Source organism: Camelina sativa, chromosome 20 (assembly GCF_000633955.1).
Source record: "Camelina sativa cultivar DH55 chromosome 20, Cs, whole genome shotgun sequence".
Taxonomy (NCBI): domain Eukaryota; kingdom Viridiplantae; phylum Streptophyta; class Magnoliopsida; order Brassicales; family Brassicaceae; genus Camelina; species Camelina sativa.
The window spans coordinates 14,154,849-14,182,687 of NC_025704.1; the positions used below are offsets into that span (position 1 = coordinate 14,154,849).

At 38.0% G+C, this 27,839-nt stretch overlaps 7 protein-coding genes across 10 annotated transcripts in view; 2 read left to right on the forward strand and 5 right to left on the reverse strand.

Annotated features, from left to right (window-relative positions):
• Positions 1,355-2,746, reverse strand: LOC104772515. The gene has a single exon (XM_010497117.1). It carries the CDS (start codon positions 2,744-2,746, stop codon positions 1,355-1,357), a length of 1,392 nt encoding a protein of 463 aa, XP_010495419.1.
• On the reverse strand, positions 9,122-12,527 carry LOC104770770 (ferric reduction oxidase 4-like). Of its 4 annotated transcripts, none has more exons than XM_010495226.1 (8): positions 12,406-12,527; positions 12,191-12,287; positions 12,002-12,094; positions 11,453-11,680; positions 10,778-11,105; positions 10,180-10,417; positions 9,371-10,095; positions 9,122-9,264 (listed from the first exon to the last, which is right to left on the reverse strand). In XM_010495226.1, the coding sequence occupies exons 1-8, from the start codon at positions 12,525-12,527 to the stop codon at positions 9,122-9,124; spliced, it is 1,974 nt and encodes a 657-aa protein (XP_010493528.1). The 4 variants fall into 4 exon arrangements, with proteins under 4 accessions (XP_010493528.1, XP_010493527.1, XP_019097576.1 ...); XM_010495225.1 differs by having other exon boundaries at positions 11,453-11,687; positions 11,915-12,094; positions 12,374-12,527; XM_019242031.1 differs by having other exon boundaries at positions 11,453-11,687; positions 11,915-12,084; positions 12,187-12,287; positions 12,374-12,527.
• Positions 14,336-16,976, reverse strand: LOC104770771 (uncharacterized membrane protein YjcL-like). Its single transcript, XM_010495227.2, has 6 exons — positions 16,681-16,976; positions 16,381-16,607; positions 16,152-16,262; positions 15,735-15,893; positions 15,042-15,283; positions 14,336-14,830 (listed from the first exon to the last, which is right to left on the reverse strand). Exons 1-6 carry the CDS (start codon positions 16,959-16,961, stop codon positions 14,507-14,509), a joined length of 1,344 nt encoding a protein of 447 aa, XP_010493529.1. The 5' UTR covers positions 16,962-16,976; the 3' UTR covers positions 14,336-14,506.
• On the reverse strand, positions 17,289-17,939 carry LOC104772516. Its single transcript, XM_010497118.1, has one exon. It carries the CDS (start codon positions 17,937-17,939, stop codon positions 17,289-17,291), a length of 651 nt encoding a protein of 216 aa, XP_010495420.1.
• LOC104770772 (probable receptor-like protein kinase At5g24010) lies at positions 21,365-24,243 on the forward strand. Its single transcript, XM_010495229.2, has one exon. It carries the CDS (start codon positions 21,408-21,410, stop codon positions 24,021-24,023), a length of 2,616 nt encoding a protein of 871 aa, XP_010493531.1. The 5' UTR covers positions 21,365-21,407; the 3' UTR covers positions 24,024-24,243.
• On the forward strand, positions 24,305-25,687 carry LOC104770773 (putative septum site-determining protein minD homolog, chloroplastic). Its single transcript, XM_010495230.2, has one exon. The coding sequence runs from the start codon at positions 24,393-24,395 to the stop codon at positions 25,374-25,376; it is 984 nt and encodes a 327-aa protein (XP_010493532.1). The 5' UTR covers positions 24,305-24,392; the 3' UTR covers positions 25,377-25,687.
• Positions 26,192-27,839, reverse strand: part of LOC104770774 (S-type anion channel SLAH3) — an 8,564-nt gene continuing 6,916 nt past the window's right edge. The window contains exons 4-7 of the mRNA XM_010495231.2: positions 27,756-27,839; positions 26,790-27,560; positions 26,668-26,699; positions 26,192-26,579 (exon numbers count right to left, since the gene is read on the reverse strand). Coding sequence (XP_010493533.1) covers positions 26,192-26,579; positions 26,668-26,699; positions 26,790-27,560; positions 27,756-27,839 — 1,275 coding nt within the window. The remainder of the gene's footprint in view (positions 26,580-26,667; positions 26,700-26,789; positions 27,561-27,755) is intronic.

A 27,839-nucleotide genomic window follows, 5' to 3' on the forward strand; every position in this document is an offset into this window, starting at 1 on the left:
GCAAGAAACGGAGCAGAAAATTTTGTGGCAGCGAGATAGTCAGACAACGGGTACAAACTGTTGTCATCGGTCTCAACCTGGATGTTAGTGTTCATCACATAATCCCGAAACTTACTTGGCAGTTTCATGGATCGCAAGCCAGGCCCGAGTCTTTCCACTGGTTCAAGATTTTCTGATTCACTTTCTGCAAGTTCTTCATCATCGAGTATAACAACCGTCTCCTCTTCTTGTTCTGCTCGATTTTCCTTTGTTTCAGTATGAGGATGATCCTCCTATGTTTCAGCCCGTTCAATGTTATTTTCCTGTTCAACGTGATTATTGCGCAACGCCAACGAATCTTCTAAGACCTGTTCGACATCTTCTTCTTCATCCCAGCCAAAATCTGAAATGTCATCTTCTTTTCTCATAGGGACCGTTGTCTCGCAGCTCATCGGAAAAGTGTTCTCAACAATGACCACATCTCGTGATACAAACATCTCTTCGGTTTCCAAATCAAACATATTCCATCCTTTTTTCCAAAAGGGTAGCCCAAAAAAACGCATCTTCTACTCCGAGCTTCGAATTTGTCTCCTCCACGACGTTGTTTGTGTGCAAAAGCTAAACAACCGAAAACCCTTAGATTCTCGTATGCTGGAGCTGTGTTATAGATAAGCTCATACGGAGTTTTCCCTTTCAGCAACCGTGACGGGGTACGGTTTATCAGGTACGCAGCGCTCAATACACTCTCTCCCCAAAACTTGGCCGACAGCAAGGACTGAAATAACAACGCCCGAGCCACATTGAGGATATGGCGATGCTTTCTTACCACTCTCCCATTTTGGTGTGGTGTGCCAACACATGACGTTTGGTGTATGATTCCCATTCTTTTGAACTCAGACGTAAGGCACATAAACTCCGTACCATTGTCACTCCTCACAACTTTGATATCCTTGTTAAATTGTCTTGACACTAGTGCCACAAAATTCATCAGAGTTTCTTTGACCTATGACTACTCTCGCAACAAATATACCCAAACTCCTCTCGAGAAGTCATCCACAATGGTAAAAAAATAATAAGAGTTGCACAGAGTTGGACGTCGATAAGGTCCCCATAAATCAACGTGTATCATATCAAAAACTCCATCACTTTTATTATCGCTTGCATGAAAAACTTCACGGCAATGTTTTAGCCTTTATACAAGTATCACAAACTGAAAAGTCTTTATTCCTAGGACCAACAACTGGAAGTAAATCAAAAACACCATTAGAAGGATGCCCAAGCCTTTGATGCCAAAGATCTTCAGCTCCAACTTTATTCAAATGAAAAACTTGAAACTCTTGCAAGCGACGGAAAAGTAAAGACCATCCTTAAGCTCTCATGCTCCAGTCACACTCCTCGTTATACGGTCCTGAATCACACATCCCTTATTAGCAATCTGCATTACCACATCGAGATCCGCAACTAGTTGTAACACAGATATCAAATTACATTTCAGCTCAGGCACAAACAACACATTTCTCAGTTCAAAATCATCATCAAACTTCACTGTTCCCTTTTCTTTTGCCAAACTATTATTTCCATTTGGCAACCCTATGGTACACGGCAAAATATACTTTTGATCCGACAACAAATCACTAAACCCTGTCATATGATTTGTAGCTCCTGTATCTAATACCCAATCGATTGAGAGAGACTTACCACTAAGACGAGGTGTGTTTCCCTTACTGTTCTCAAGGAGTTTCACGAGTGTTCCCCATTTCTCGTTTGTTAGGCCTGTGTAGCCACTCCTCTCTGCTTCTACACTCGTATCAGCTCCATCTTGTGCCACCATGATGTTTGCATGAGCCATGCCTCCACGTCCTCTCCCTATTCCTTGACGTCCGCCACCCTGCGCAAATCCCCCATTGCCTCGAGCTCGCTCAGTCCACAACTCCGGATATCCGATCACTTGAAAACAAGTATCAGGTGTATGTCCAGTCTTCTTGCATACCGAACATACCATCTTTCCTTTTTCTTCCTTACCAGTCAAGGAATTTCCTCCTCGTACTGCAAACGCCACTTGAGTGTTCTCTTGTTCCCTTCCTCTCATGACGGTGTTGACTCGCTCCACTGACTTCACCTTTGAGTACACCTGGTTCATGTTTGGAAGCGGATCTTTGCTGATGGTCGACATCCTCACTCCTCCATATAGAGCCGTGTCAAGTCCAAGAAGGAATTGATAAATTCGATCATCCTCTCTTTTCTTCTCCAGTTCGCCGTTAATGTTGCAAGAGCATCTTCCACACTTGCAAGATATCACCTTGTCATAATTAGACAAGTCCTCCCACAGCATCTGCAGCTTCCCAAAGTATTCAATCACGCTCAGATTCCCTTGGCGACAATGAGCAAGTTCCGCCTTAATCTCATGAATTCTTGGTCCATTTCCTTCAGAAAATTGATCTTTTATCTCTGTCCAAAGCTCCTTCGGATCTTCCTTGTTTGCCAGTGTTCTTCTCACTTTTGGATCGATCGTGTTGAGGATCCAAAGTGCCACCATTGACTTTGCTGATAGCCAATCTTCATACTCCGCTTCATCTTCATCTGGTTTCGATATGGTTCCATCAACAAAACCATATTTCTTCTTGACTCGCAATGCCGTCCGCACTGCCTGAGCCCATTCATCAAAGTTATCTCCATTGAATTGAACTTGCGCTATGATCGCGCCAGGATTCTCCGTTGGTGCTAGTTGGAACGCTGAGACAACAGCCTTCGAACCTTCTGATTTCATGATCGCCTTTGTCTCTTATGACATCTTTCAAATCTTCAAATTTTCTTGCCAATTGGCTCTGATACCATGTAAAACAAGGTATAGAAATGAAGAATGTTTTCTGTGTTTTTATTCATTCATCGTCTCGCAAATATATATACAGACAAAAGATCTAGTTACCAAACTAAGGAGATTGCATCTTATCAATGCTGACTTATTCTCCACGCTAACACTTACCAAAACATACAGACAAAATATACACCAAATATATGCTCAAATATTCTCTAACATAAAATCTTATAAAAACTCTAAAGAAGCCTTGTAAATTTTTTTTGGCGGGAATTTTTTTTTGTCGAAATTTTTGTCATAAACTTTTTGGCGGAAAAGTTTTCTAAAAAAAATTGACGGGAAAGTTTTGTTTTTATTTTGTTGACTAAAATATTTTTCAAGTAGGGGTAAAATGATTATTAAAAATTAAAAGAGGGCAAAAATGAAAATGACCAAAATATGGTATTTTTGGAAAGGAGTATATAAAAAGGGTGATTAGCACTCACACCTACTTTTTATCACTCTTCTTTCACTTACACCTACTTTCTATTCTTACTATACTTTTCCAACTTATTAGCTTAGGTGTCTGCAGGCAAAACTGCCCTCCAAAATAAAGTATTTTCCAACCCCATACTCCCATAGTGTGCAATGGATGGTTTTTAGGGTAGAAAAAAAAAGAATGTTGTCTGTTTTTTTCTTTATCCTATGGTCTCTCCCTTTCTTTCTCTCTCTCTATTCTCTCTTTCTTTTATTTTTATTTTCATTTATTTAGTTATTATCAAAATGTTTTGTATATTGTTTTACACAAAAGATTATGATTTCATTTTTTCTACATTTTAAGATGCATTTTGTTATATTTTAGGTGAATAAATTTTAGTTGAACATTTGTTTGACGATAAATGGATGGTAAACTGTGGATACTTAATTATGCTTGAATTTTAAAACATATAAAAACCTAATTAATTAAAAAGTTTGTGGTTTGGTAAATTAGTCATGTATAACTAATTTTTTATATAAATTACTATATTATATTATAAGACTTTAAGAATATCTTTTAGATGAACTTAACATAAATACAAAGTTTGTAAGAATACATTGTAGGTTGTAGAGCTTCTCTCAACTATTGGAGTTGGTTGTCACAATTTTTGCTTCAAAAGCATTTGTGGATACTTATTTTTGGATAGTTAATTAGTTTATTAAATTCATAATTTGAGTATGTAATGTGGTTGGTTGGATGTGGTTTTGTGGATTCACTTTTGTGGATGTCTTCCGCATGTGAAGTAATATGAATGACTTTTGGTTTAGGGTTTAGGGTTTAAGATTTAGGTATCAGGGCTTATGTGAATGATTTGTCTTATTTTGGATTCAGGATTTAGGATTTAAAATTCAGGGTGTAGAGTTTAGGGTTTGAGGTTTAAGGTGTAGGATTTTGATTTTGGGTTCAGGATTCAGGTTCTAGAGTTTAGGGTTTAGGATTTAGAATTTAGGATGTTTGGTTTAGGTTTAAGAATTTAGGTCTTGGACTTAGGATGATATGTCTATGTGAATTCATTGTCTATGTTTTGGGTTTATGTTGTAGGGGCTAGGGTTCAGGGGGTATGGTTTAGGATTTTTGGTTAGGATTCGGGGTTTAGGTTTTAGTGTTTAGAATTTTATAATTTTAGGAATTAGGTTTTAGGGTTCATGTGGATTTTGTGTCAATATTTTGGATTTAGGGGTTAGGATTTAGGGCTTAGATTTAGGGTTTAGGCTACAACGACAACATCAAATCCATATATTCATGATTATGTGGATACCAAGAGAATTTGTGGATACTAGAAACACATGACCATAAATCCAAAACCTTTTATACTAAATCTTAAACAGTTGAAACAATAAACCCAAACCCGAATATTGACACTAAATCCATGAAAGACCTAAATGTTTTTAGCCGATCACATTTAAAAATTAAAATGACTTACATATTATATATTTCTTTTTACCATACATCTCATCCATGTGGACATTGCTAGGTGGATAAGCAAACATGAACAATTGACAAAACTCTATTTTATAATTTCTTACTATTTGATAGATCTTTCAAATACTAACACCAAAAGTGGTCATTGATGAATACAAAAGTAATCATATCCATGACATTAACATTTAATGGGACCTAGTTAAATAAATTCATTAATTTCTAAATTATTTAATTAATTTAGTTTTGACTTAGAAATTGTTGATTTGACTATGAACACCAATTCAATTGTATTAGGTTCAGATTTTATTTTATTTTTTTGTGGAAAGAAAAATATTGAAAGATGCAAAAAATATTTATTTACAAATTACTTAACTTTTTTTTTTTCAACAACTAAAGTTACTAAATTTAAAATATAGTAAAGAAACTGAAAAACAAATGTTGAAGAAAAATAATTAAAAGAGAAAGAGAAAATAGAGAGAGAAATGAGAAGGAAAAAGAAAAAGTAAAAAAAGAAGGTTAGCTTAGTTGGAAGGTGTAAGTTGTAATTTGACATAAGAAAAGTATAGGAATAGTAGAAAGTGGGTGTAATGGTGAATAGTTTTAGAGAAAGTAGGTGTGAGTGCAATTTTCTCATATAAAAAAGAGTATTTCTAACAAATTCTCTTGGGTTTTTAATTAAACAAGTTTATGTGTCGGTTTGGGTTTCTAAATGAGAATTACTGTTTAGATTTTATAATATTAAACGAGTTGAATGTCGGTTTGGGTTTACAAAGGAGAATTATAGTTTAGATTTTATAATATTAAACATGTAACAACCCGTCTCGTGGACCCCACTAGCCTCACTGCTAGCCGCCCAAACGAACCCCAAGCTGGCCCTGCAGGGCATCGATCCTAACCCATCACTGTGGATATCCCAATCCACCAGTAGGTTATTGGTGCGCCAGGCATTCCTCGAACTCTGGTCCCCACCCTTTAACAATCTTCCCACATGACAAGTTGCCACCAATTGATCTGGATTAGGATCGATGCCCTGCAGGGCCAGCTTGGAATCCGTTGGGACGGCTAGCGGTGGACTAGTGGGGTCCACGGATGGTCCGTTGGGGCAGCTAGCGGTGGGCTAGTGGGTTCCGCGGGACGGGTTGTCACAAAACAAGTTTAAATGTTGGTTTAGGTTTACATAAGAGAATTAGGGATTAGATTTTATAATATTTAACAAGTTTATATGTCGGTTTGGTTTACGAATGATCATTAGAGTTTAGATTTTATAATTAAACGAGAATATGTTTTGGTCTAGGTTCAACAAAATTAATATTTTTAAAATAATTTTTATTTCAATATGTTAATCTATTTAATTTTTAATTTTTATTTAAGTATAATATGATATAAATATTTATTTTGTTTAATGATTCTATTTTTTCTAATTTATTTTGTTTATTCTTATTCTAGTTTGAAGTAAATATTTTGTTTCGATTTAGTATTACTTGGTATTGTTTCATTGGTTTAGAGGAGGTGGACTACAGGTGAACCTAAGTATTGTCCAAAAATTTCGTAGGATACTTCTTGATGACAAGCATCATTTTGATAGATAGAGGATCATCCAACTCCTTCATGATCCTCATCTTTTTTGTTCATGTTTCTGTTTTTTACCTCCTAATAAAATTTATATAACTCTTGTAACTATTTTACCCAATAATCTACTATGCCGCTGTTGATCAATTAGTGTTAATAATCCAATTATTCTTCAAATCAAAAATATATAAAAATATAAATTTTCCTGTTTGTATCAAATGTTAAATTCTAGTATAACAAGAAAACAATATTACATCTATCTTCCAGTCTAATGATTTTAATATTTTCTTTATTGTTATAACAAAAAAACAAAGTAAAAACAACTTTAACAAAAACTGTAATTTATTTTGTGCATGGGAAAACTAATTTCAAATTTATATAAAACATACATTTTTCAAAAATATTTTGAGGCATATATATATATATATATATATATATATATATATATATATAAACGTACTCTTTTTGACTACACATTGTATTAAGTTTGCGGAAATTAAAGGACATTGATGATTACACATTTATTTCAATTTCCAATGTGGTAAATCAAGTTTCGACGTCTTTTTTTGTTAAACGCAGTATCCAGACCACACAGTGATCTGACTAGTCCACTGGGTCTAAGCCCGCGACCAGGGATTTTTAAGCCTCCACTTAAGGGCCCCCTAGAACTGCTGGTCTGCGGCGCCAGAGCAAGTCCGCATGTAAATTCCCTGGTGGCCAGAATCGAACCCGGGTGGCTGGCGCCTCAGCCGAGGTTCCTTTACCACCAGACCACGATGCCTGGTTAAGTTTCGACGTCTTATATCTCCTTATTTTTCATTTCCTACCATTGGATATCAACAAGTATATGTTTGTCGCTTTCCTAACGTATCATTCATTGACACCAAATGTTGTCATTTACATATTTCGTTTCATCTAAGAGAAATCTGTAAAATAAATTTTGTCGTTTGTTTGTATTTTTCCGAAGTTTTTTAATGATTTTCTTTTGATGCTTTGTGTTTTTCTAGATTTCATTTAATCATGAGGTTTTTCTTATATTATTGAACTAGATTTTTGAGGAATTTGTTATTTGGATCTCTAGATTTCTCATATCTAGTGATATTTTTAGGATGACTAGTATTTTTAGGATAATGGCCCGGATGAAGGAGATATATTGGATCAAATTAAACAAGTTGAAGCAAATGACGAAGGCTCGACAATGTCACTAAGGCGTGATCAACTCAATTCTAAGGTGTGATAATGTCACTCATCATGAATATATATTAGTAGGAAAAAGAAGAGATGTTGGTTTGAACGAGATATCCCTCTTTGAAGCCAAAGTTGCTTGTGGTAACGGGGAGAAAACATTGTGTACGGATATCTACAGATTTGGGCAAGGGTTTGACTTTTTCTGCATGATGTCTCATTACATAACAACAACAAGTTTTTACATCATTTTGATGGTAAGTTAGGATCTTCTAATGTCAAACTGAGTTTACCATCTACTAATAAATTTCTTAAGATAACAATTATTCCCTGTATTAGAAATTGTTGTCCTCACATTTTAAGCATTTGTGTATATAATATTTTATCTTTCATTGAGTGGAGTGGATGAAGCAATATTGAATCTTGCAATAGTAAATAACTGAGGCAGCAATAGCTCCAATATCCGTAGTGTAACTAGATTGGATTAGATGAGTGATTTATTACATGTTATATTAAGTTTGTAGAAATTAAGCTGATTAAAGATATTGGTCATAACACATTTGTTGCAATCCTCAATGTGGTAGATCTAGTTTATGCCTTTCTATCTCCTTTTCTTCCTTCCTACCATTGGAGAAGAAGCAGCCAAAGAATGATCTATTGGTGCAAATAAAGTTCAATTTTAAACTTTGGTACTTGATTACCGTTGATTTCTTTAATTTTCGTGTGATTATTTTTTTTCTCTTGTTTTTGAGACCTACCAAAATATGTGTAACATAAGCTTTATGTTTTTCCCTAAACATAACAATGTGTATGTTATTTACCAATTATTTTTACTTCAGATTTTACTACTTAATATACTCACTGATGTTTAGCAAATTTACATTTTTCATCTAACTATGTAAAATAGTTTCTAAAAATTTTGTGATTGATTTTTCATCTAAGTAAAATAGTTTCTAAAATTTGTATCCTTATATACTATCTCACAACAATCTTTCTCATAATGTAACCAATTAGACTTTTTTTTTGGTGAACAGTAACCCAATTGACTTTAAACACAAGGGAACGGTGAAATTTTTGGTGGTATATTATGGACCGAACACCAAATACTTTCAAGAGTAGTTTAAAGCTAAAGTTAATTAAAGCTTGATTTTTGTGTTTTAGACTGTAACGAAATTAGCAAAGATAAGTAGACAGCGGTAAAATATATTAATCTCACTCATTATTTTCTATCGATTTTTAAATAATAAAAACTAAAATATTACTTTGCAAATAATTTTTTTAAACTCTATTATAGAGAAAGAAATAGAATTCTTCTATATAAGGGTAAGTCACCCAAAGGCTTATTAACAATTTTATAATATTGGTCAACTAGAATTTTAGAAACAAAAAATGTAGATTTCATCTATGTATTTTTTTATATGAATTTGAAAGAAGAAAATAAAGTATTATAATTTATAACAAACAAAAGCTAAAAACAAGAGTGATAATGGGCTGAATAAGATGAAGATGCCATATATATTAACATTCCATTTTTGCATTATGTTACAAGTATAATTTAGCTAGCAGCAAGCCATCTAAACATCAAAGGTCCATAACAGATACAACAAACAAACATAGTTAGAACATGGAATCGATCACCAGTTGAAACTAATTGCCTCAAAGTGAAGGTTCTTTGCCAAACCAGATGAACATATCTTTGCAACTTCATGCCTCATCTTTCTTGGTCCGCAAACCATCACCCCAACGTCTTCCGAACCTTCTGTCTCAAACAGAATCTCTGCAAAACGATAAGATTGAAAAGTATCAGGTTCATGCATATACATTCACTTACACATTATGTTATGTAAGTGAAGTCATGCTCATATATGTAACAGATTACTTACTTTTCAGATTAGGTTTGGAGCCGAAGTGGACTGAAGTGGCTTGTACTATAGATTGATAGGGAACGCTCTCCAGCTCTCTCTCGTGGCCGTGGAACCATGAACCTGGAGAAGACGTGGGCGTCTGAAAATCTACACTCTGTACCTGCTTCTTAGACTCCTTATCTCCTTCTTTGTTCTGTTTCTTGCGCCATAAGAAAACTATGCTTGAAGAGATGAAAATGCACACACATCCTAGGAACATGTCCCAAAGCGCTCTGTACGAGAAATTATATATCTTTCCTGTGTTACGATCAATAGGGTATACATAGAAACGTGTGACAATCGCTATGAGCAAGAGAAACATGACGAATGATGATAAGATCACCACTCCGAGCCAGAGGAAGTTGTTGGGTCCAAGAACAGGTGAGATAGGAGAGTCTAGAGGCTGCGGTTTGAACCATTTTGTCTGTAGAAGTCTGTGATCATCAGTTGTCTCGGGCTTCTTGTCTTCTCTTGTAACATAGGCCTCAATTCGGAGATTCAGCCTGGAAATGTCTGAAACTGATATATCCGATGGGAAGATTAGGTCTAAAAGCGCTAGATCATGATAATGTTTGAAGGCACAAACAAGAAGAACATCTGGTAGCTTTGTGCTTTGGTTTTGGCTCTCAGAGATGAGTTCTCTGATAACCGAAATGAAGGGTGTAACTCCACTGCCACCGCCCACTAGTATTAGAGAGTCATGCCTAATATGATGAGAAATGACAATTGGTTAAACTTAAGACAATGTAGTTAGGTAAGAAACTGAAATAAGACCTTTGAGTTTGTACCTCGAGACATCAAAAGAGTTAGGGCCATAAGGACCTTCAGTAGAAACTTCGAGAGAATCAATGGAAGAAGAGATATGGATGTAAAGCTTTTGAGTCCAACTTCCCTGTTTTCTGATTACAACACTTAAGGTATTTTTCTCCAAGTTGCTGCTCGAAGTTATTGTGAATGGATGCCATTGAAGCTTGGATATGCTCGGCACATGTAGAAACAATATACTTGTTGGTGTATACTGTAGCCCTATAGTTAGATCATGAACAAATGGTTACAATAATTATACATTGTATATTGTGTCTTGAACACGGCACTCTAGCCCAAATTATTGAGCGTGGATGTGTTTACGTTCAATAGGATTTTGATTGTTATATTTGTGTTTTATTTTGCGTTTACATGTTAAATGTTACGTTCACATTTAATTAAATCCAGTGTTGAAATTTTCACTTTTAAAAAATAGAAATCTAACAAAACTATTTTTCATCTCGTTTGTATTTATTTATTTATTTATAATTAAAAAGATAGTATCTATTAAAAGGAAAACCCTAACTGTTTGTTGTTGTTTAATTTGAATGTATAAAGTAAATGGAGGAACTAGTTGTTAACCTGAGGTTTTGGAGAAAGTGAGTTCGAGGTTGTCTGAAGGTAAGATCCTAGCGGAAACAAGTCTGGTTCTCTTGGTGGACTGTAAGAATCTTAAGTAACGGTCGATGAAAAACAGGAAGATGTTGGGCAGGATCATGCAGAACCACGAGTCTCCCACATGGATTACGTAGAAGATTATGTAGAGAGCATAGAGTTGGTGAGTGTAGAAGAAAAGCTCGAACTTCTTTCGTCTATAGGATGGTAGACTCGTCACCCACATCGCTATTCCAATCACCATCGCTATTGTTCCGGCTAGATTAGACACGTATGTCGGATTCCATGCAAACGTCTTTACATATATAAGAAAACGTAAATTCATCAGTTTCGGAATAGAAGCAAGATAGATACAATCATACAACTTTGTCTCCAAAGAGCTTTAATACTTTTTATTTTATTAGATTTTGTATCGAACATTCGATTTTTGCTGAAACAACTTGAATGATCTAGTATATATTGAATAGATTCCTTTGGTAAGTTTTGTTTTTTCTATGCAAGAAATCGCGGGTAAATCATTGTGATCAAGTGACCTAAACACATTTTTTACACACCATAAAATCGATCCTAAGGGTTGTTATATATTAATTTAGTTTTAGTCTAAAACCAAAAATGAAATTTTAGTTAGATCATGTAACGGACCTCCATCAACTGATTGGTCATGGCCCAGTAGATAAGGAAAACGACCGTGTGGACTAGGAAGAGAAAGTTTGAGACATGTCCGAGCCAAATGTGATATTTGATGCTTGACTCTGAAGTCAACCCGACAAGTGGTAGTATCGTAGAGGTTCTTGTCACCGGGAAGAACAGAAAGGCCCAACAGTAATGGCCAACATATCCGATTCTCAGTCCAAAAGACCTAAACTTTGCCTGCCATCTGCACCATTTCAGTCAAAGTTTAATAAACTCTCCTACGGATTTGGAGATCGGACCAAAACGTATCAAAAATGGTATGTACCATCCGTTCTGTTTCACTGTGAAGCTTTCACATGGTTTTGAGCAATCATGAGTTTCCAATTAAAACTAATTTAAGAACGAGCCATTCATATTCTAACAAACCATTTAAACCATATAGAGTTTAGAATTGGAAACAAAGAAGCTTACATTTTGGAGTTGTCGTGGTTATGAAGGCTGACGTGATAGCTAATGTATAGATAATTGGAGAGAGCCCAAACCAGAAGAGCCACAAACAAAAGAGAAAAAGTCAACTCCGTGGCTGTCACTATCCCAAATGGCTTCATCACCATCATCACCCTCCCCATTTTCCTTTTTACCTTCCATTCCCTGCATTTATATAAATAAACTTTTGATAATTTGTTACAAATATTTTCATGAAAATACGTAGCCAATAATGATGAAATTATAACAAGTCGAACGAACCTTTGAGGTTGGGTTGGTTTCTTCTGGGTATGCAAATAAACACAACTCAGAACCGCAATGAACATCATTGGAACCGTGAGAAGCACTAGATTCGTGCCTATAGTAATAGTTCTTGAATACTCAAGCCTTAAAAAAAATTAAAATTTTCAAAGTAAATGCGAGAATACATAGAGAAATAAATACCTTGAGGACCAAAATAAGTAGTATTGAGATACTTGGCGAGTTTGGGGATCCATTTGCTTTTGAAAAGATTAGTTGAAATCATAATCCAAATAAACATCCATCCAAGAAACAGAACCACCATCAACATCTTCACCACACTTCTCATGTTCCCCATTTTTTTTATTTATATATCTAGTATACAATATTTTGATGTATGTGTGTGTTGTTTGTGTGGAAACCTTTTTTGATTTGCTATTTATAGTACATTACAAGGGCAAATTAGTAATATTTATATAAATATGTAAGCGTCATATATGTCTTGAGAAACCTTGCTTTTATATATTTATCTTATCTCTCCCAACATATATTTGCCGGCAGAGAATATACACACAATTTACAATAAAATATGTAGGCAATTAGATAACTCATATGTATATCATAAATGTAATGCCCGAAAATTGTATCAAAATTTATATAGACACATGTTAGCCACACCCACACATGGATCAGTTTATGACCCCCTTTACGCAGTTGAATGCCTTCTTATGATTATATAGTATATTCGGTTTTGACAATAAACGGAAAAAAAACTGTATGTAGTTTTTCTTTTTTAGCATCTTCATTATTTATCAATTCGAAACCGAGAATTCAAATATATCAATGAGCGTACAAAATTAAACTCCGCATACCATACAACAAAAACCTGTATGTAGTTTATGATTAAAGATTTACTTCTTTTTGAACTCTGCAATATATATATAGTTTATGACCTCGCTTGCTTTTTTTTCTTCTTTGTAACATGTTTGTTTAGTTACATAATAATGGAGTAGTGCTAAATTTCGGAATTCTATTTCAGCAACAAATTGGACGTCAAAATTACAAAATCCTATCTTGACGTACGCCAAGATAGCAAAATCAACAAAAAAAAATAACATTTAGATGCTAAAATATTTGTTCCGGGGGGAACTATATATATTTGAAATGAACTTTTGTGAATGAAACTCTTAAAATCTTTGAGTACATATATACGAATTAAAATATAAACGCATTTTAGTACTTGTAGTTTTAGGTAACATAGGATAGGTTCTTAGATTTTCCCCTAGGTCAAACCGTGTTACATATATTTTCGAATAGAAAACTTGTGAGTTGAGAGCAATGGTTCGATTTTATTTTTTTAAAGCTGTTTCAAGTCTACTATAATAAATCTTGGTAAATTAAAAAACAAGAAATATTACCAAATGTACATTTATATAGGAGAGAAATGAGAAGTACAAGATGGTTCCAATCAAATCAAAGTACAGTACTAATGGTTCCAATCATAACTAATAAACTATTAGTTAGGGTTTCGTGCTTAGAGAGTTGAGATTTGGGAACATTCTACTATCTTGACCCAAAAAAGGCATGATTCATGCGTGGACAAATTGGTACTTGATGTACTACACCTTTACTTATTCTTAGCTTAGCTAACTAATAATATATCTATTATCTTTGTACTAAACTACTAACAAAAGTGTGTTCTCGTCCGGATTCCGACCCTTATAGGCATCATATAAATTTTATGGAACGAGCAGGTGCGTGAACACAAAGTAAAGGCTCAGTTAGGAATCTAAATCCAAGCCATGCCGTGGCATATTCATATTGCATATTATATAAGTTGGAATCAAAAGTTACAATTAAAGGCACAAATTTATAGGATAAATCTAGCACTGCTTTGGCCTTTGGGTTACAAAATACAAATATATGGAATCAGAAGAATCTTATTAATATGGTGGAGTTGACTTTTTTCAGATTGAAAAGGGCACGTACAGTTGAGTTTTTCAATTTCGAACTGAAGTACAGTTGACTTATATTGAAAGAGCGGTACAGTAGTACAATCTACAGTACCACACGATTTTATTAATTAGTTTTTTTTCCGAAATATTTTTATTTTTATCACGTAGAGCTCAACCAATCGAAATGGTTATTGTTTATTTATGAGATAAATTCATATATTAATAATAATTAAACAAAAAAAGAAAAACTGTATCGTGCGAGTTCACTTGACTTTTGGAAAGTAAAAGATCTTACTAAACTAATGAGTAAATGAGACAACATCAATTACATTTTTTACAAGGAGTGTGGCTTCAGAATCCTCCCATCCGATCATTTAGAAATCTATAATCGTTTGAGGACAAAAACTCCACATCCAATGCCGAGAAAAGTTGCAATGGAGACCCCAAAAACGCCGGAGAGAATTCCGGGAACGACAAGAGAAGTCCATCCTTTTGCGGTTGCCATGGCACAAGCAGTGGTTGGACCTCCAATGTTAGCGTTTGATGCAAGAAGTAGTAGCTTCATGTCTATACATAATACCTTCCCCACAACCAAAGTCACTGCAAGATGAGCCATTACTTGAATAACAGCAAATAGGAAGATACTTGGGGCAGTGTTGATTACATTCCATACACTCCCTGTAGCTCCTAGAATTGTAAAAAATACCTGACCGAAAAAGATTTTAAGAAATAAATAGTTAGTTAGATGAACTACTAATATGCCACCATTACAGGTTTAGTCCACATGGTTAAACTCATCACAGACCAGGTGCAAGCCAGACAAACCCATCACTATTTCTTATTCGTCAATGACACATCCCTAATTGGTTGAATTGGTTTTAATAGATAAACTCATAAAAGTGTAACGAAAAAGATACCTGCATGAGAATAAGAGAGATAGTTTCAGCAGAAGGTGCAAGAGAATCAAAGAAATCAGGGAAGGAAGTTGCCAAGACGATAGTGATGGCTGTTACTGCAGGAAGCATGCCTCCTTGGATGTTAAATAGCTTTGTCATTAAAATTGCAGATTTGCATATCAGGAAGGAAATTGATAGTGCAATCGAAGTTGAAACCACTCTGTTCTTGTCCTCAAGCTTGTCATCCTTAGCCATGTCGGCATCTGCCATAGGTCACACACAGATAACTTTAAACAGAAGTGTTTGTGCTTATAATTGGATGCAACTGCGACTAGAAATTGAAAATGATTCTGTCAATACTCTAAAGTAATGAATTTTTTTTCTTCAATACATAATTTGACAGGCGCATTTATGTGGATGCAAATGCAGTTAGAAGATGAGAATGGTTATGTTATAATATAAAAAAGTATTGAGTATTTATGATCAGAATTCAGAACATAATTTGCCAGGCACATTATAATGTCATAACTCATAATAACTATTTTACCAATATCCACTCAAATTAATTTGACAACTACTAACTACAAGTAAGTAGCCCTAGAGTCACTGATTCTCTAACAATACCTGGCCTAAGTTATTTAATAATCACAAACTGCAATGTAATATACCTTGAAAATACAAGAAACTTTAACATGTGATTAAGATGAACTTTACCAGGGGCAGATGCTGAGGAAGTCTCAGGGGGAATCTTTGAGGCCAACGCAAACAAAACCATGAAGTGCAGAGCGCATATGACATTATCCACAGCCACACCTGCTGCTATAACAGATGGTGTGATCTGTAGAGCCTCCGAAATCGCAACAAAATTAAGAGCTGCAGAGCATAAACAAGAAAAAGAACCAACAAAAGAGTTATTATCTTTTCTCACAAAGAAGCTATTCCTAATCTCTGAGAAACATTGTACAAGCCAATTTTAGCAAGATTTTTCTCTTTACTTTAAATATCCAAGAATGTCAGATTGTTAGAATCTAAAGTAAAGCTAGAAGCCTAGAACCTTTTTAAATCAACATTGAGTACCTTTGACAGGTTAACAAGCGAAAGAAGCAATGAAGAAGCTCCAGACAAACTTACATCCACCAATGTAACTCCCCATGAGAGCAGCTGCAATTTTCCAGTTATCCGGACCAAGCGATCTCATTGGTACCAACACAAAAGCCACCACAGTTCCAACAATCGTCGCAACTGCCACCAAACCAACATCAATCAATAATCCCACTAACCCACATCATCAATGACATTGTCACATAATTCTCCAAGACCTAACCTACGGATCTAAACTAAGCAAAGACAAAACCTTTACCAGATCCAATTAAAAATGCAATGAGCAACGACCCAGTAGATCGGATAATACGACGGAGATCAGCTCTAAACAACAGCAACGGAATCGTATGCGGCAAGAGAAACTCCATGAAGAAGTCATACGACGGCGTTTCGAACGGAATCAGCCCTAAATTGCTCGCGGCGAGACCAAGCAACGTGCTGGTCAACGCACCACTCACCATACTTCCAAGTCTCGTCTTCTCCGACCTTGGTAAATTTCAGAGATTTCAGTATACAAAACTCTTAAGAACTCACAGAGAGGGATATTGAGGTGATTTACCAAACACCGAAGGCTCCGGCGGCGAAGAGAGTGGCCCATTGGGACCAGTGATCGTCGGGAGAGATTAGAGGGAATCGGAGTTGTGAGAAGACTTTCACGCGCCGAGTTGAAACATGACGCGGTGGTGTTAGTAAAGGGAATCTTATCGGAGATTTGTTCCGGCGGATGGTTATTGTTGATGATAAGCCGTGACGAAAGCCATGGCGGGAAGGGGACACGTGGTGCGATGATAGTGTGGGTGATAGTGGATTTGGTAACACCACTGTGAATACAAGAGCCATAGATGGGAATACACATTAATATTTCAAGTCCGATAATGTTTTGGATATTTTTCTATTTATATAGTTTTAATTATTAAAGTTTTTATTTTTGGGACCAAAGTTATTTAAATATTTAAATATTTAGATTAATTGAATAAAATAATCTTATTTACCCATTAAATTACCTAATTTACCTGTCTATTCTACAATATACTTATTTATTTCTTTAATGTGTCGGTCCAAACTCAAAACCTTGTTGGTACCAAAACCACAATCATCCGTTAATCACCAAGGTTTTTTTTTTTTTTTTGAACAAAATACGACTTTCAATTAAATAAAACTTAGGGATTACAGAACGACAGATCGAAGGGCATTCTTTGTCAGACGATCAGCATGGTGATTCAGAGTTCGGGAAACGAAATTGAAAGAGCAGACATTGAAATTAGAGGATAGGGAAAGGACATCGTGGAGAGTCCCATGAAGTTCCTTCTGGTGGAACTTCTGATTAAGAGCTTGGACCAGCATAAACGAGTCGGAAGCGAAGGAGATATCCCTGATGTTCGATTCGATTGCAACTCTCACTGCTGTGAGAGTTGCCAACGCTTCAGCCATCAACGGGGAACTAACATGGGTCGTCGAGGAAGAACCTTCGGCTTGGATCTGACCGGATTGATCTATAATCGCCCAGCCAAGACCAGCTGATCCGTCGCGCCAAGCGGCATCTGTGAAATAGGTGGTATTAGATCGAAGTCGAGGGGGCTGTGGGTTTGGAGTGTGACGTTGATCTGTTTTCGGAGGGGGGACTTGGGCTTTCTGCCATTCTCTGGCTCTTTGCATGGCGATAGACAGAGCTTCCTCCGCCGATACAGCCTTTTTGTTGAAGATTAGCTGGTTCGGGGTGGTCCATAATGCCCAGATCAACCACGGAGCAATGGGACCAGAACCTATACCGGTAGGAGGTAGGCAGATGAGGTTATTCATAAGCGCAAAACCTTCCATAGTTGAATTTATAGTTTCCGATCTAAAGGGGTGTTTAACAGGGAGCATGGACCAGACTCTTGACGCAAAAGGGCAATTGAAGAAGAGATGCAGTGTCATTTTTTCACCATCGCAATGGGGCATTTGGAAGAATCAGTGATGGTTCTATGGAGGAGGTTTGCGCCCACGGGTAAGGCATTATGGACAGCTTTCCATAGGAGGAGTTTGGTTTTTGGGGATGTTTTAAGAGCCCAGATGTATTTGTGCCAGTTGAAATTTTCTGTGGTACTCGGATTGAGCTGGCTCAGTGAGTTGTTTTCATCCGCAAGTTTGGTGGACTCAAAGTAGCCTGATTTCGCCGTGTATACCCCATCTTTTGTAGGTAGCCATGCCCATGTATCCTTAGCTCCTCTTAAGCTAGGTTTTAACATTCGGATATCTGATTCATAAGCTGGTAAGAGTTGTCTAATGAGGTCCACATTCCACTCTCCGCTTTCTGGCAGAATGAGATCCGCTACTGTAAGGTTTTATGAATCTCTTGTGGGGGGCCCATGGGGGCAGAAGGGATGGAGACAGACAACCATGGTGTTCTCCAAATAGGGGTGGAGCTGCCAGAGCCTATTAACATGCCCAGATTGGCTTTGAGAAGATCTCTGCCCATACAAATACTCCTCCAACCATGCGAAGCTGAGCGTGAGACTCTACACTCCAAGAAAGATTCGTTTTTACAGTATTTCCCCAGAAGGACCTTTGCAAAGAGGGTATGGGGCTTCGTCAGTAATCTCCAGGCAAGTTTAGCCAGCAATGCTTTGTTAAAATGTTTTATGTCTCTGATACCCAAACCGCCAAATTTGGTTGGTTTTGTTATCTTTTTCCAGGCTAACCACGACATCTTTTTCTTTTCCGTGTTTGTGTCCCACCAAAATCTTGTAAGGGCTGATTGGAGGCGTTTGCAAAGTGATCCCGGTAGGTGGAAGCATGACATAGTGTAGGTAGGCATCGCAGAGAGGACCGCTTTGAGCATGGTGAGCTTTCCTGCAGTGGATAGAAACCTCGAGGACCAACTGAGGGCTTTCTGTTTAATTCGATCCACTATTGAGGTAAACAAATCCTTTTTCTTTCTTCCGAACAGCTCAGGGAGACCAAGATACTTACCTTGACCTCCTTCCTTTTGTATATTGAGAGTAGCTTTTGCTTGTGTTCTTCTGTACTGGGGAGTTTTGACAGAAAAAGTGATTGATGATTTATCCTGGTTTATTTTCTGACCTGAAGCTGACTCATACTTTTGTAGGATGCTTTTCAGTTTGTGGCAGCTCTGCTGATCCGACCGAATGAAGAACATTGTATCGTCAGCAAAGAGTAAATGGTTTACTCTGGGGCTTCCTTTCGCAACTCTGATGCCAATCAAGCTTCCTTCTCTCTGAGCTTTTAGACAAAGACCTGATGAAACCTCACTGCAGATAATGAAGAGGTAGGGGGAGAGGGGGTCGCCCTGTCTGATGCCTCGTTGAGGGACAACCAGTCCTTTTGCTTGGTCATTTACTAGGAAGGAGTAAGTGACCGTGGTGACACATTGCATCAGACACCCGATCCAGGTACTGTGGAAACCTAACCTTTCTAAAGCTGCTTTGATAAAATCCCATTCAAGTCTGTCGTAAGCCTTACTCATGTCTGTTTTAACAGCCATAAAACATCTTTTCTCAGCTCCAGAGGTCTTAAGGTAATGCAGAGTTTCGTGGGTAATTAAGACATTATCGGAGATGGCTCTTTGAGGGACGAAAGCAGACTGATTTTTGGATATACAATCATTTAGAACAGGTTGTAGTCTTTTTGCAAGGAGTTTAGCAATGATCTTGTAGTAGACTGATCAGAGGGCAATGGGTCTGTAATCAGACACTTTCTGAGCTGTTTTTGTTTTTGGTATAAGTCTGATATGCGTATGGTTTATTTTCTGTGGCAGGTTGCCGGATATGAAGAAAGCTTGGACTTCTGCTATAATGGCATTTCCCACCGTATCCCAGTTGGTTTGGAAGAAACTAGCTGAAAATCCATCAGGCCCTGGGGCTTTGTCCGCGTGTATATCAAAGCAGGCGGCTTTGATCTCTGTGGGTGATGGCATGGCAATAAGTTTTTCATTCATTTCCGGTGTAACACACGGTTGGAGAGCTTCTTGGACTACCCTTTCTCTATCTCCCTCCTGGGAGGTAAATATATCTTGGAAATACTCAGAGATAGTTTTAACAATTTCGCTTTCCTCATACACTTTATTGCCCAGAGGGGATTCTAGCACTGAAATATTATTAATGGCTCTTCTGGTTTTTGTTGCAGCATGGAAATATCCCGAATTCTTATCTCCAAGAGTAAGCCAAAGTTGTCTACTTCGCTGCTTCCAATACTCCTCCTCTTGTTTGTAGGCTGCTGTGAGCTCCGCGTTTCGAACGGAATCAGCCCTAAATTGCTCGCGGCGAGACCAAGCAACGTGCTGGTCAACGCACCACTCACCATACTTCCAAGTCTCGTCTTCTCCGACCTTGGTAAATTTCAGAGATTTCAGTATACAAAACTCTTAAGAACTCACAGAGAGGGATATTGAGGTGATTTACCAAACACCGAAGGCTCCGGCGGCGAAGAGAGTGGCCCATTGGGACCAGTGATCGTCGGGAGAGATTAGAGGGAATCGGAGTTGTGAGAAGACTTTCACGCGCCGAATTGAAACATGACGCGGTGGTGTTAGTAAAGGAAATCTTATCGAAGATTTGTTCCGGCGGATGGTTATTGTTGATGATAAGCCGTGACGAAAGCCATGGCGGGAAGGGGACACGTGGTGCGATGATAGTGTGGGTGATAGTGGATTTGGTGACACCACTGTGAATACAAGAGCCATAGATGGGAATACACATTAATGTTTCAAGTCAGATAATGTTTTGGATATTTTTCTATTTATATAGTTTTAATTATTAAAGTTTTTTTTTTTTGGGACCAAAGTTATTTAAATATTTAAATATTTAGATTAATTGAATAAAATAATATTATTTACCCATTAAATTACCTAATTTACATGTCTACTCTATAATATACTTATTTATTTATTTAATGTATCGGTCCAAACTCAAAACCTTGTTGGTACCAAAACCACAATCATCAGTTAATCATCAAGGTTAATCAACCAGATTCTCTGTTCTCTTTATAGTCTAAAACACATCTCATGAAAATAACAGATTTAAATGAACTTAACATGCTTACTAATAGCTTAAAGAAAATGATTAATCTAAAGTTTCCTTTTATTTACTTTACCAAATCAGTAAAAAAAAATGAAAACTATATAAAAAGCAAAACCTTTTTGAAAATGATTGCCACCGAATCACAAAACAAAAACAAAAAGGCAGGTTTAAGCCTCCTTTGGTTTCCCATTGTTGTTTGACAAAATTCGCTTTCCCTAATGATTTCACAAACACTTTCCTCTTTCACTCACACTTTAGTGGGGGAAAAATGAGAAAAATGAATACAGAGAAGCGACAGCAAACACGCACTCTCTTCTCTCCTTTAACATCAATCATCAAAACAAAAAACCTTCTCAAACCTCTCCCCAAAAGCTTCACTCTAATGGCGTTTCCAATAAATCTAATCCAAACCCTTCTCTTCTTCTTCTTCTTCTTCTTCTTCTCTCATCTTCATCTCTGTCTCGCTTCTTCATTCACTCCAACTGATAATTACCTTCTTAACTCTGGAGCTAACACCACCACATCTTTCTTCTCAATCCGTTCTTTTCTCAGCGACTCTTCAAACCCGGGCTCGAGTTTCCTCTCAACCGATCGATCCGTTTCGGTTTCTGACCCGAACCCATCTCCGGATTCACCCGTTTTATACCACACGGCTCGTGTTTTCCCCACCGGAGGAGGAGCATACAAATTCAAAGTCACCAGCAATGGCACTCACTTTATCCGTCTCCATTTCGCGCCTTTTAAAGCTTCGAGCTTTGACCTAAGGTCTGCGAAATTTCGAGTTTTGTTTAATGGGTTCTCCGTGATGAACAGTTTCGTTACTAGCTCCGTCGTGGTTAGAGAATTTGTACTCAAAATCGATGATCCTGTTTTAGAAGTTTCGTTTATCCCTCTTAAAGCTTCTGGATTTGGGTTTGTTAATGCGGTTGAAGTGTTTTCAGCACCTACTGATTTTATAATAGATCATGGTACTAAGCTTGTTATACCTAACTCAGCTCAAATCTTCAGTAACTTGTCATCTCAAGTTCTTGAGACTGTTCATAGAATCAACGTTGGTGGTTCGAAATTGACGCCCTTTAATGATACATTGTGGAGGACTTGGGTTGTTGATGATGATTATATTCTCTTGAGAGCTGCTGCGAAACGTGCTTGGACTACTCATTCTCCTAATTATCAAAAAGGTGGTGCCACGAGAGAGATTGCTCCTGATAATGTTTACATGACTGCTCAGGAGATGAACCGAGATAATCAGGAGTTGCAGGCAAGGTTTAACATTAGTTGGGGGTTCCCTGTTGATTCGAAACAAGTTCTACATTTGGTTCGTTTGCATTTCTGCGATGTCGTGAGTACTTCGCTTAACCAGCTCTATTTCAATGTCTTTATCAATGATCATCTTGCGTATAAAGATGTTGATCTCTCCACGCTTAACTTCCATGTGCTTGCTTCTCCGTTGTACATTGATTTTGTTGCTGAGTCTGATCGTTCTGGAATGTTGAGGATTAGTGTTGGACCTTCTGATCTTAGTAATCCGTCTAGAGTTAATGCTCTATTGAATGGAGTTGAGATTATGAGGATTGTGAGCCCTGTGACTGTGAGTGTTAAAGAGGGATCTGGGAAAAGAAGTGTTGTTTGGATCGTGGTTGGCTCAGTTTTGGGAGGATTTGTGTTCTTGTCTCTACTCTTCTTGTGCGCTTTGTGCTTGTGCAGGCGTAAGAACACCAAGACCAGGAGTTCAGAGAGCACTGGATGGACACCATTGAGAAGGTTTAGAGGCAGTTCTAACAGTAGAACAACTGAGAGAACTGTTAGTTCTAGTGGCTATCAAACTCTGAGAATCTCTTTCGCGGAGTTACAATCCGGAACCAATAACTTTGACAAAAGTTTAGTAATCGGAGTTGGTGGATTTGGGATGGTCTTTAAAGGGTCTCTTAAAGACAACACCAGAGTAGCTGTGAAGAGAGGCTCGCCTGGTTCAAGACAGGGCTTACCAGAGTTTCTCTCTGAGATAACCATTCTCTCTAAGATCCGTCATCGCCATCTGGTTTCGCTTGTTGGATACTGCGAAGAACAGTCTGAGATGATTCTGGTTTATGAGTACATGGATAAAGGACCGCTCAAAAGTCACTTATACGGATCCACCAACCCGCCTTTATCTTGGAAACAACGTCTTGAGGTCTGCATTGGTGCAGCCAGAGGTCTTCATTACCTTCACACCGGTTCTTCGCAAGGAATCATCCACCGGGATATAAAATCCACCAATATCTTACTAGATAACAACTATGTAGCCAAAGTTGCAGACTTTGGACTCTCAAGATCAGGTCCTTGTATTGATGAGACACATGTGAGCACCGGTGTTAAAGGAAGCTTCGGATATCTTGATCCTGAATACTTCAGAAGACAACAGCTCACGGATAAATCCGATGTTTATTCATTTGGTGTTGTTCTATTCGAAGTTCTTTGCGCTAGACCAGCTGTTGATCCGTTGCTTGTTAGGGAGCAAGTGAATTTAGCAGAATGGGCTATCGAGTGGCAAAAGAAAGGGATGCTTGATCAAATTGTTGATCCGAATATCGCTGATCAGATCAAACCGTGCTCGTTGAAAAAGTTCGCCGAAACTGCAGAGAAATGCTGTGCGGACTACGGTGTGGATAGACCAACGATTGGTGATGTTCTGTGGAATTTGGAACATGTGCTTCAGCTTCAAGAATCCGGACCGTTAGACAAGCCTGAAGAAGTTAATGGAGACGATACCGGTTCAGGAACAGCTCGACGAGGTCCTTATAGTGGCTCAAACACAGAGAGGGACAGTGCAGATGATGGAACTTCAGGCATAATCAGTAGCAGCCAAGTGTTCTCTCAGCTAATGACCAACGCTGGCAGATAAAAATAGACATTGCTATATATAAAGGGGAGGGGACAAGACATTAACCGGTAAACCAAAGCGGTGTACCGGTATCTGAAATTCGGTTTGTATTTGGTATAATTTTGTTTGGTTTTGTAACTTGTAGAGAGAGTACTTATTTGATTGTTCATTTCGCCATTTGTTTGTAATACGGATGAATCATACATAATAAACCGGTAGAACCAACACATTATTTGTGCGATTGGTTAAATCTTAAACCGGTTTAGAGTGGAGAAAATAAAAACCGGAATCTCAAAAAGTTCTTGATAAACCGTAAACCCTCTCAAGCCACAACGCTCAGTGAAACAATTCTGTCTCTCTCTAGAGACAGCTGAAGCAGCAGCTCTATCAATGGCGTCTCTGAGATTGTTCTCCACGAATCATCAATCTCTTCTCCTTCCATCGTCGCTCTCACACAATCCTCTAACATCATCATCACCAAGATTCGTCAAAAACCCTATCAGACGGAGTCCAATACGATCCGTACTCCAGTTTAATCGCAAGCCTGAGCTCGCCGGAGAAAAGCCGCGAATCGTTGTAATCACCTCCGGAAAAGGCGGAGTTGGGAAGACGACAACCACCGCGAATGTCGGTCTCTCTCTCGCTCGTTACGGTTTCTCAGTTGTAGCCATTGACGCGGACCTTGGACTACGTAACCTAGATCTCCTCCTAGGGTTAGAGAATCGAGTCAATTACACCTGCGTCGAGGTTATAAACGGAGATTGCCGTCTAGATCAAGCTCTGGTACGCGATAAGCGTTGGTCGAATTTCGAATTGCTATGTATCTCGAAACCTAGATCGAAACTTCCGATGGGATTTGGTGGAAAAGCATTGGAATGGCTTGTTGATGCGTTGAAAACGAGACCGGAAGGTTCACCGGATTTTATCATCATCGATTGCCCTGCAGGAATCGATGCCGGATTCATAACAGCCATTACTCCGGCTAATGAAGCGATTCTTGTAACAACTCCGGATATAACAGCGTTGCGGGACGCAGATAGGGTTACTGGTTTGCTCGAATGCGATGGAATAAGAGATATAAAGATGATTGTGAACAGAGTGAGAACTGATATGATTAAAGGAGAGGATATGATGTCAGTGTTGGATGTGCAGGAGATGTTAGGGTTGTCGTTGCTAGGTGCGATTCCTGAAGATTCTGAGGTTATTCGAAGTACGAATCGAGGGTTTCCGCTTGTTCTGAATAAGCCACCAACGCTTGCTGGATTGGCATTTGAGCAGGCAGCTTGGAGACTCGTGGAGCAAGATAGTATGAAGGCTGTTATGGTTGAGGAAGAGCCTAAGAAACGTGGATTCTTTTCTTTCTTTGGCGGTTGAATGGGATATGAAATCGAAACTGAATTGGACTTCTTCCTCGGGTATGTATGCATTGAAATCTTTTGTACAGGAACTAGGTTTTTTTTTTTGGAAGATTTTGTCACTTTGGCTTTGAGAATTTAGATTTGTTCCTAGGACAATGTGAAATTCTACTGCTAGTTTGTTGCTGAGTTCAAGCTTTTGATTTCTTATGCCTTTTGTTTCTTGAAGGTTCTTGATTTCTGTTTCTGTAATCTGTTTTTGTAAAATTGAGATTTTTCAATACATCTCAAGTTCTTATGTCAAATGGTTATGAGAATTTTAATAGCTTATTTGATCTTATCAGAACTTTCCCCTAGTTAGCCAATTGGTAAGATGATTATTTTGTTGTCCCTTTAGTACTATAGGCTTGAGTATAGTGCTTTGGTATCCATTAAGTTCTGAAAGTAGATTATGTGAAACTGAAACTCTTAGCTTAGCTGATCTGACTCGAACCAAAATATTGTCCATCATCATAGTTCTCATGCTGTTAATACAATGATAACCCCTCAAAACTTTTATTTTATTGAAGCAAAACAAGTTTACATGTCTTATAAGATTTCTGGTTCAGCACATTGTAAATAGTTCCGGTTTAAGAGATACTTGTTCGTTTTCACCACTGTAGACAACCCCTTCCGTTTGTTTACTACTACTTTACACACATGCTCATTAGAACCACAGCAACATATAGGTTACTTAGTTCCTCACTTGTGTCAGAGACACTGACAACAAATCAAAACCAAAACTTGGGATACGAATCTATATCAGGGGTTGAAAAATGTTTGTGATCTTCCGATTTACGCTGAGTCACTCTCTTGAATTTTGACATTGCAAGCTTCTAGATCATTACTGTGACTGCTGTCCGAGTCTGTGAATTTCAAGTAATTCTCGATGTTCTCTGAGCTTACGTTTCTCAGTTGGTCGAGCCACCGGTGATGGCTATTCTGTTTGGGTCTTGGGCGGTTGCTGATGGCTATGGCAAGGTCATTGGGGAAAAGTTCTCGAAGAACAAAGGCATGGATGATGGTTGTCACGAGCAGTGCAAACACGACTAATGTTGCAATGGCACAGAGGACCACACACATGATTTGAGTCATGGTGCTCCTAACGATTGTTGCATACCTGATGGTTGCAATTGCAGCACCGGTCATCGGAAATGTGTACGCCCACCAGGACAACGAAAATCTACAAGGAAAAAAAAAATGTATAAGAAGCTAAGCCAGCGGATAACTGAAAACCAAACCGTAGCAGAAGTAATTTGCTTAAGACTTACTTGATTCCACGGAAGAAATTAATCCGAACAGCCTATAAATCAAAGAGAGGGAAGATTTGTATTAGTGAATGCTTTTCTGTAGAAGGAAAGACGTATGAGTTAAAACTTATATGTAAACGTACCAATGAGAAATAGAGGAAAATGGCTATAAAGTAACAAACTTTGGAGCCATAATCGAAGGAGCCAGTGATCTTAGCCCAAGCCATGGAGGCAACACTTGGAGCCGCGACGAAGAGGAAGAAGACAGGGTGAAGATCTTTAGGCAAAGTCTCGTTGGTCGGTAGCCTTTGGTATAGAGTCACGAACAGAACCAAGTAATGAGCCATCCCAACGGCGTAGAAGAATATAGGGCCTTCTCTAAGTCCCATGGACGCACCAAGCAAAGCCCCGACAAAGTTCCCAACGACCGAGAGATGGTTCGTCGGGTTGGCAACTCGAGAGAGCCGGCGTTGGCCACCAGACATCCATTGACCGTAGATTTTGAGCTCAAGACAGATGAAAGGAAACATAAGGAGGTACCAAAGATAATGCGGCAAATCTGTGATTATGGAAGGTGGGACACCGAGGGCCAAGAAAAGTAAAGAGATGAAAGGAGCAAAGAAGAAGTTGATTCTGATTGGATGGTAGTATTCACGGCGTACGGCTTCGAAGTAGAGGATGATCTTGAGGAGGTAGATGGTGGCGATGGTGAGGATCAAAGCGACTGAGATGAACCAGAGACCCTGGTTGATCCAAAGAGGTATGTGAAGAAACTTGGTTGGCTCTGCGGTCGCTAGGGTCTTCCACATTATGGCTTGGCTGCTCACTCCTAGGCACATACCAAAGGTGGAGATCGGGTAACGGAGAAGAAACGGCCACTTTTTATCATTTGGTAGAACGATCTCTTCTTGTGGCTGCGACGTAAGAAAAAATAAGTGTGTTATAAAACATTAAACCAAAAGCTTATCACAAATATTAACGCAATTATTGTATCTGTATTCGTTGTTTCAGAGAGTTATATGAGCCGTAATGCTTTAATATATGATCGAAACTAAATCGTATTAATTGAAATGTAATATAGATATCGAAAAATAAGCGTTGGTACGTACCCGTAGAGTCTCCAATTCAGGACCTTCCAAGGCATCATAGTAGCGGTCCACAGGCATGGCTTCATTGGTATTCATATTCGGGTT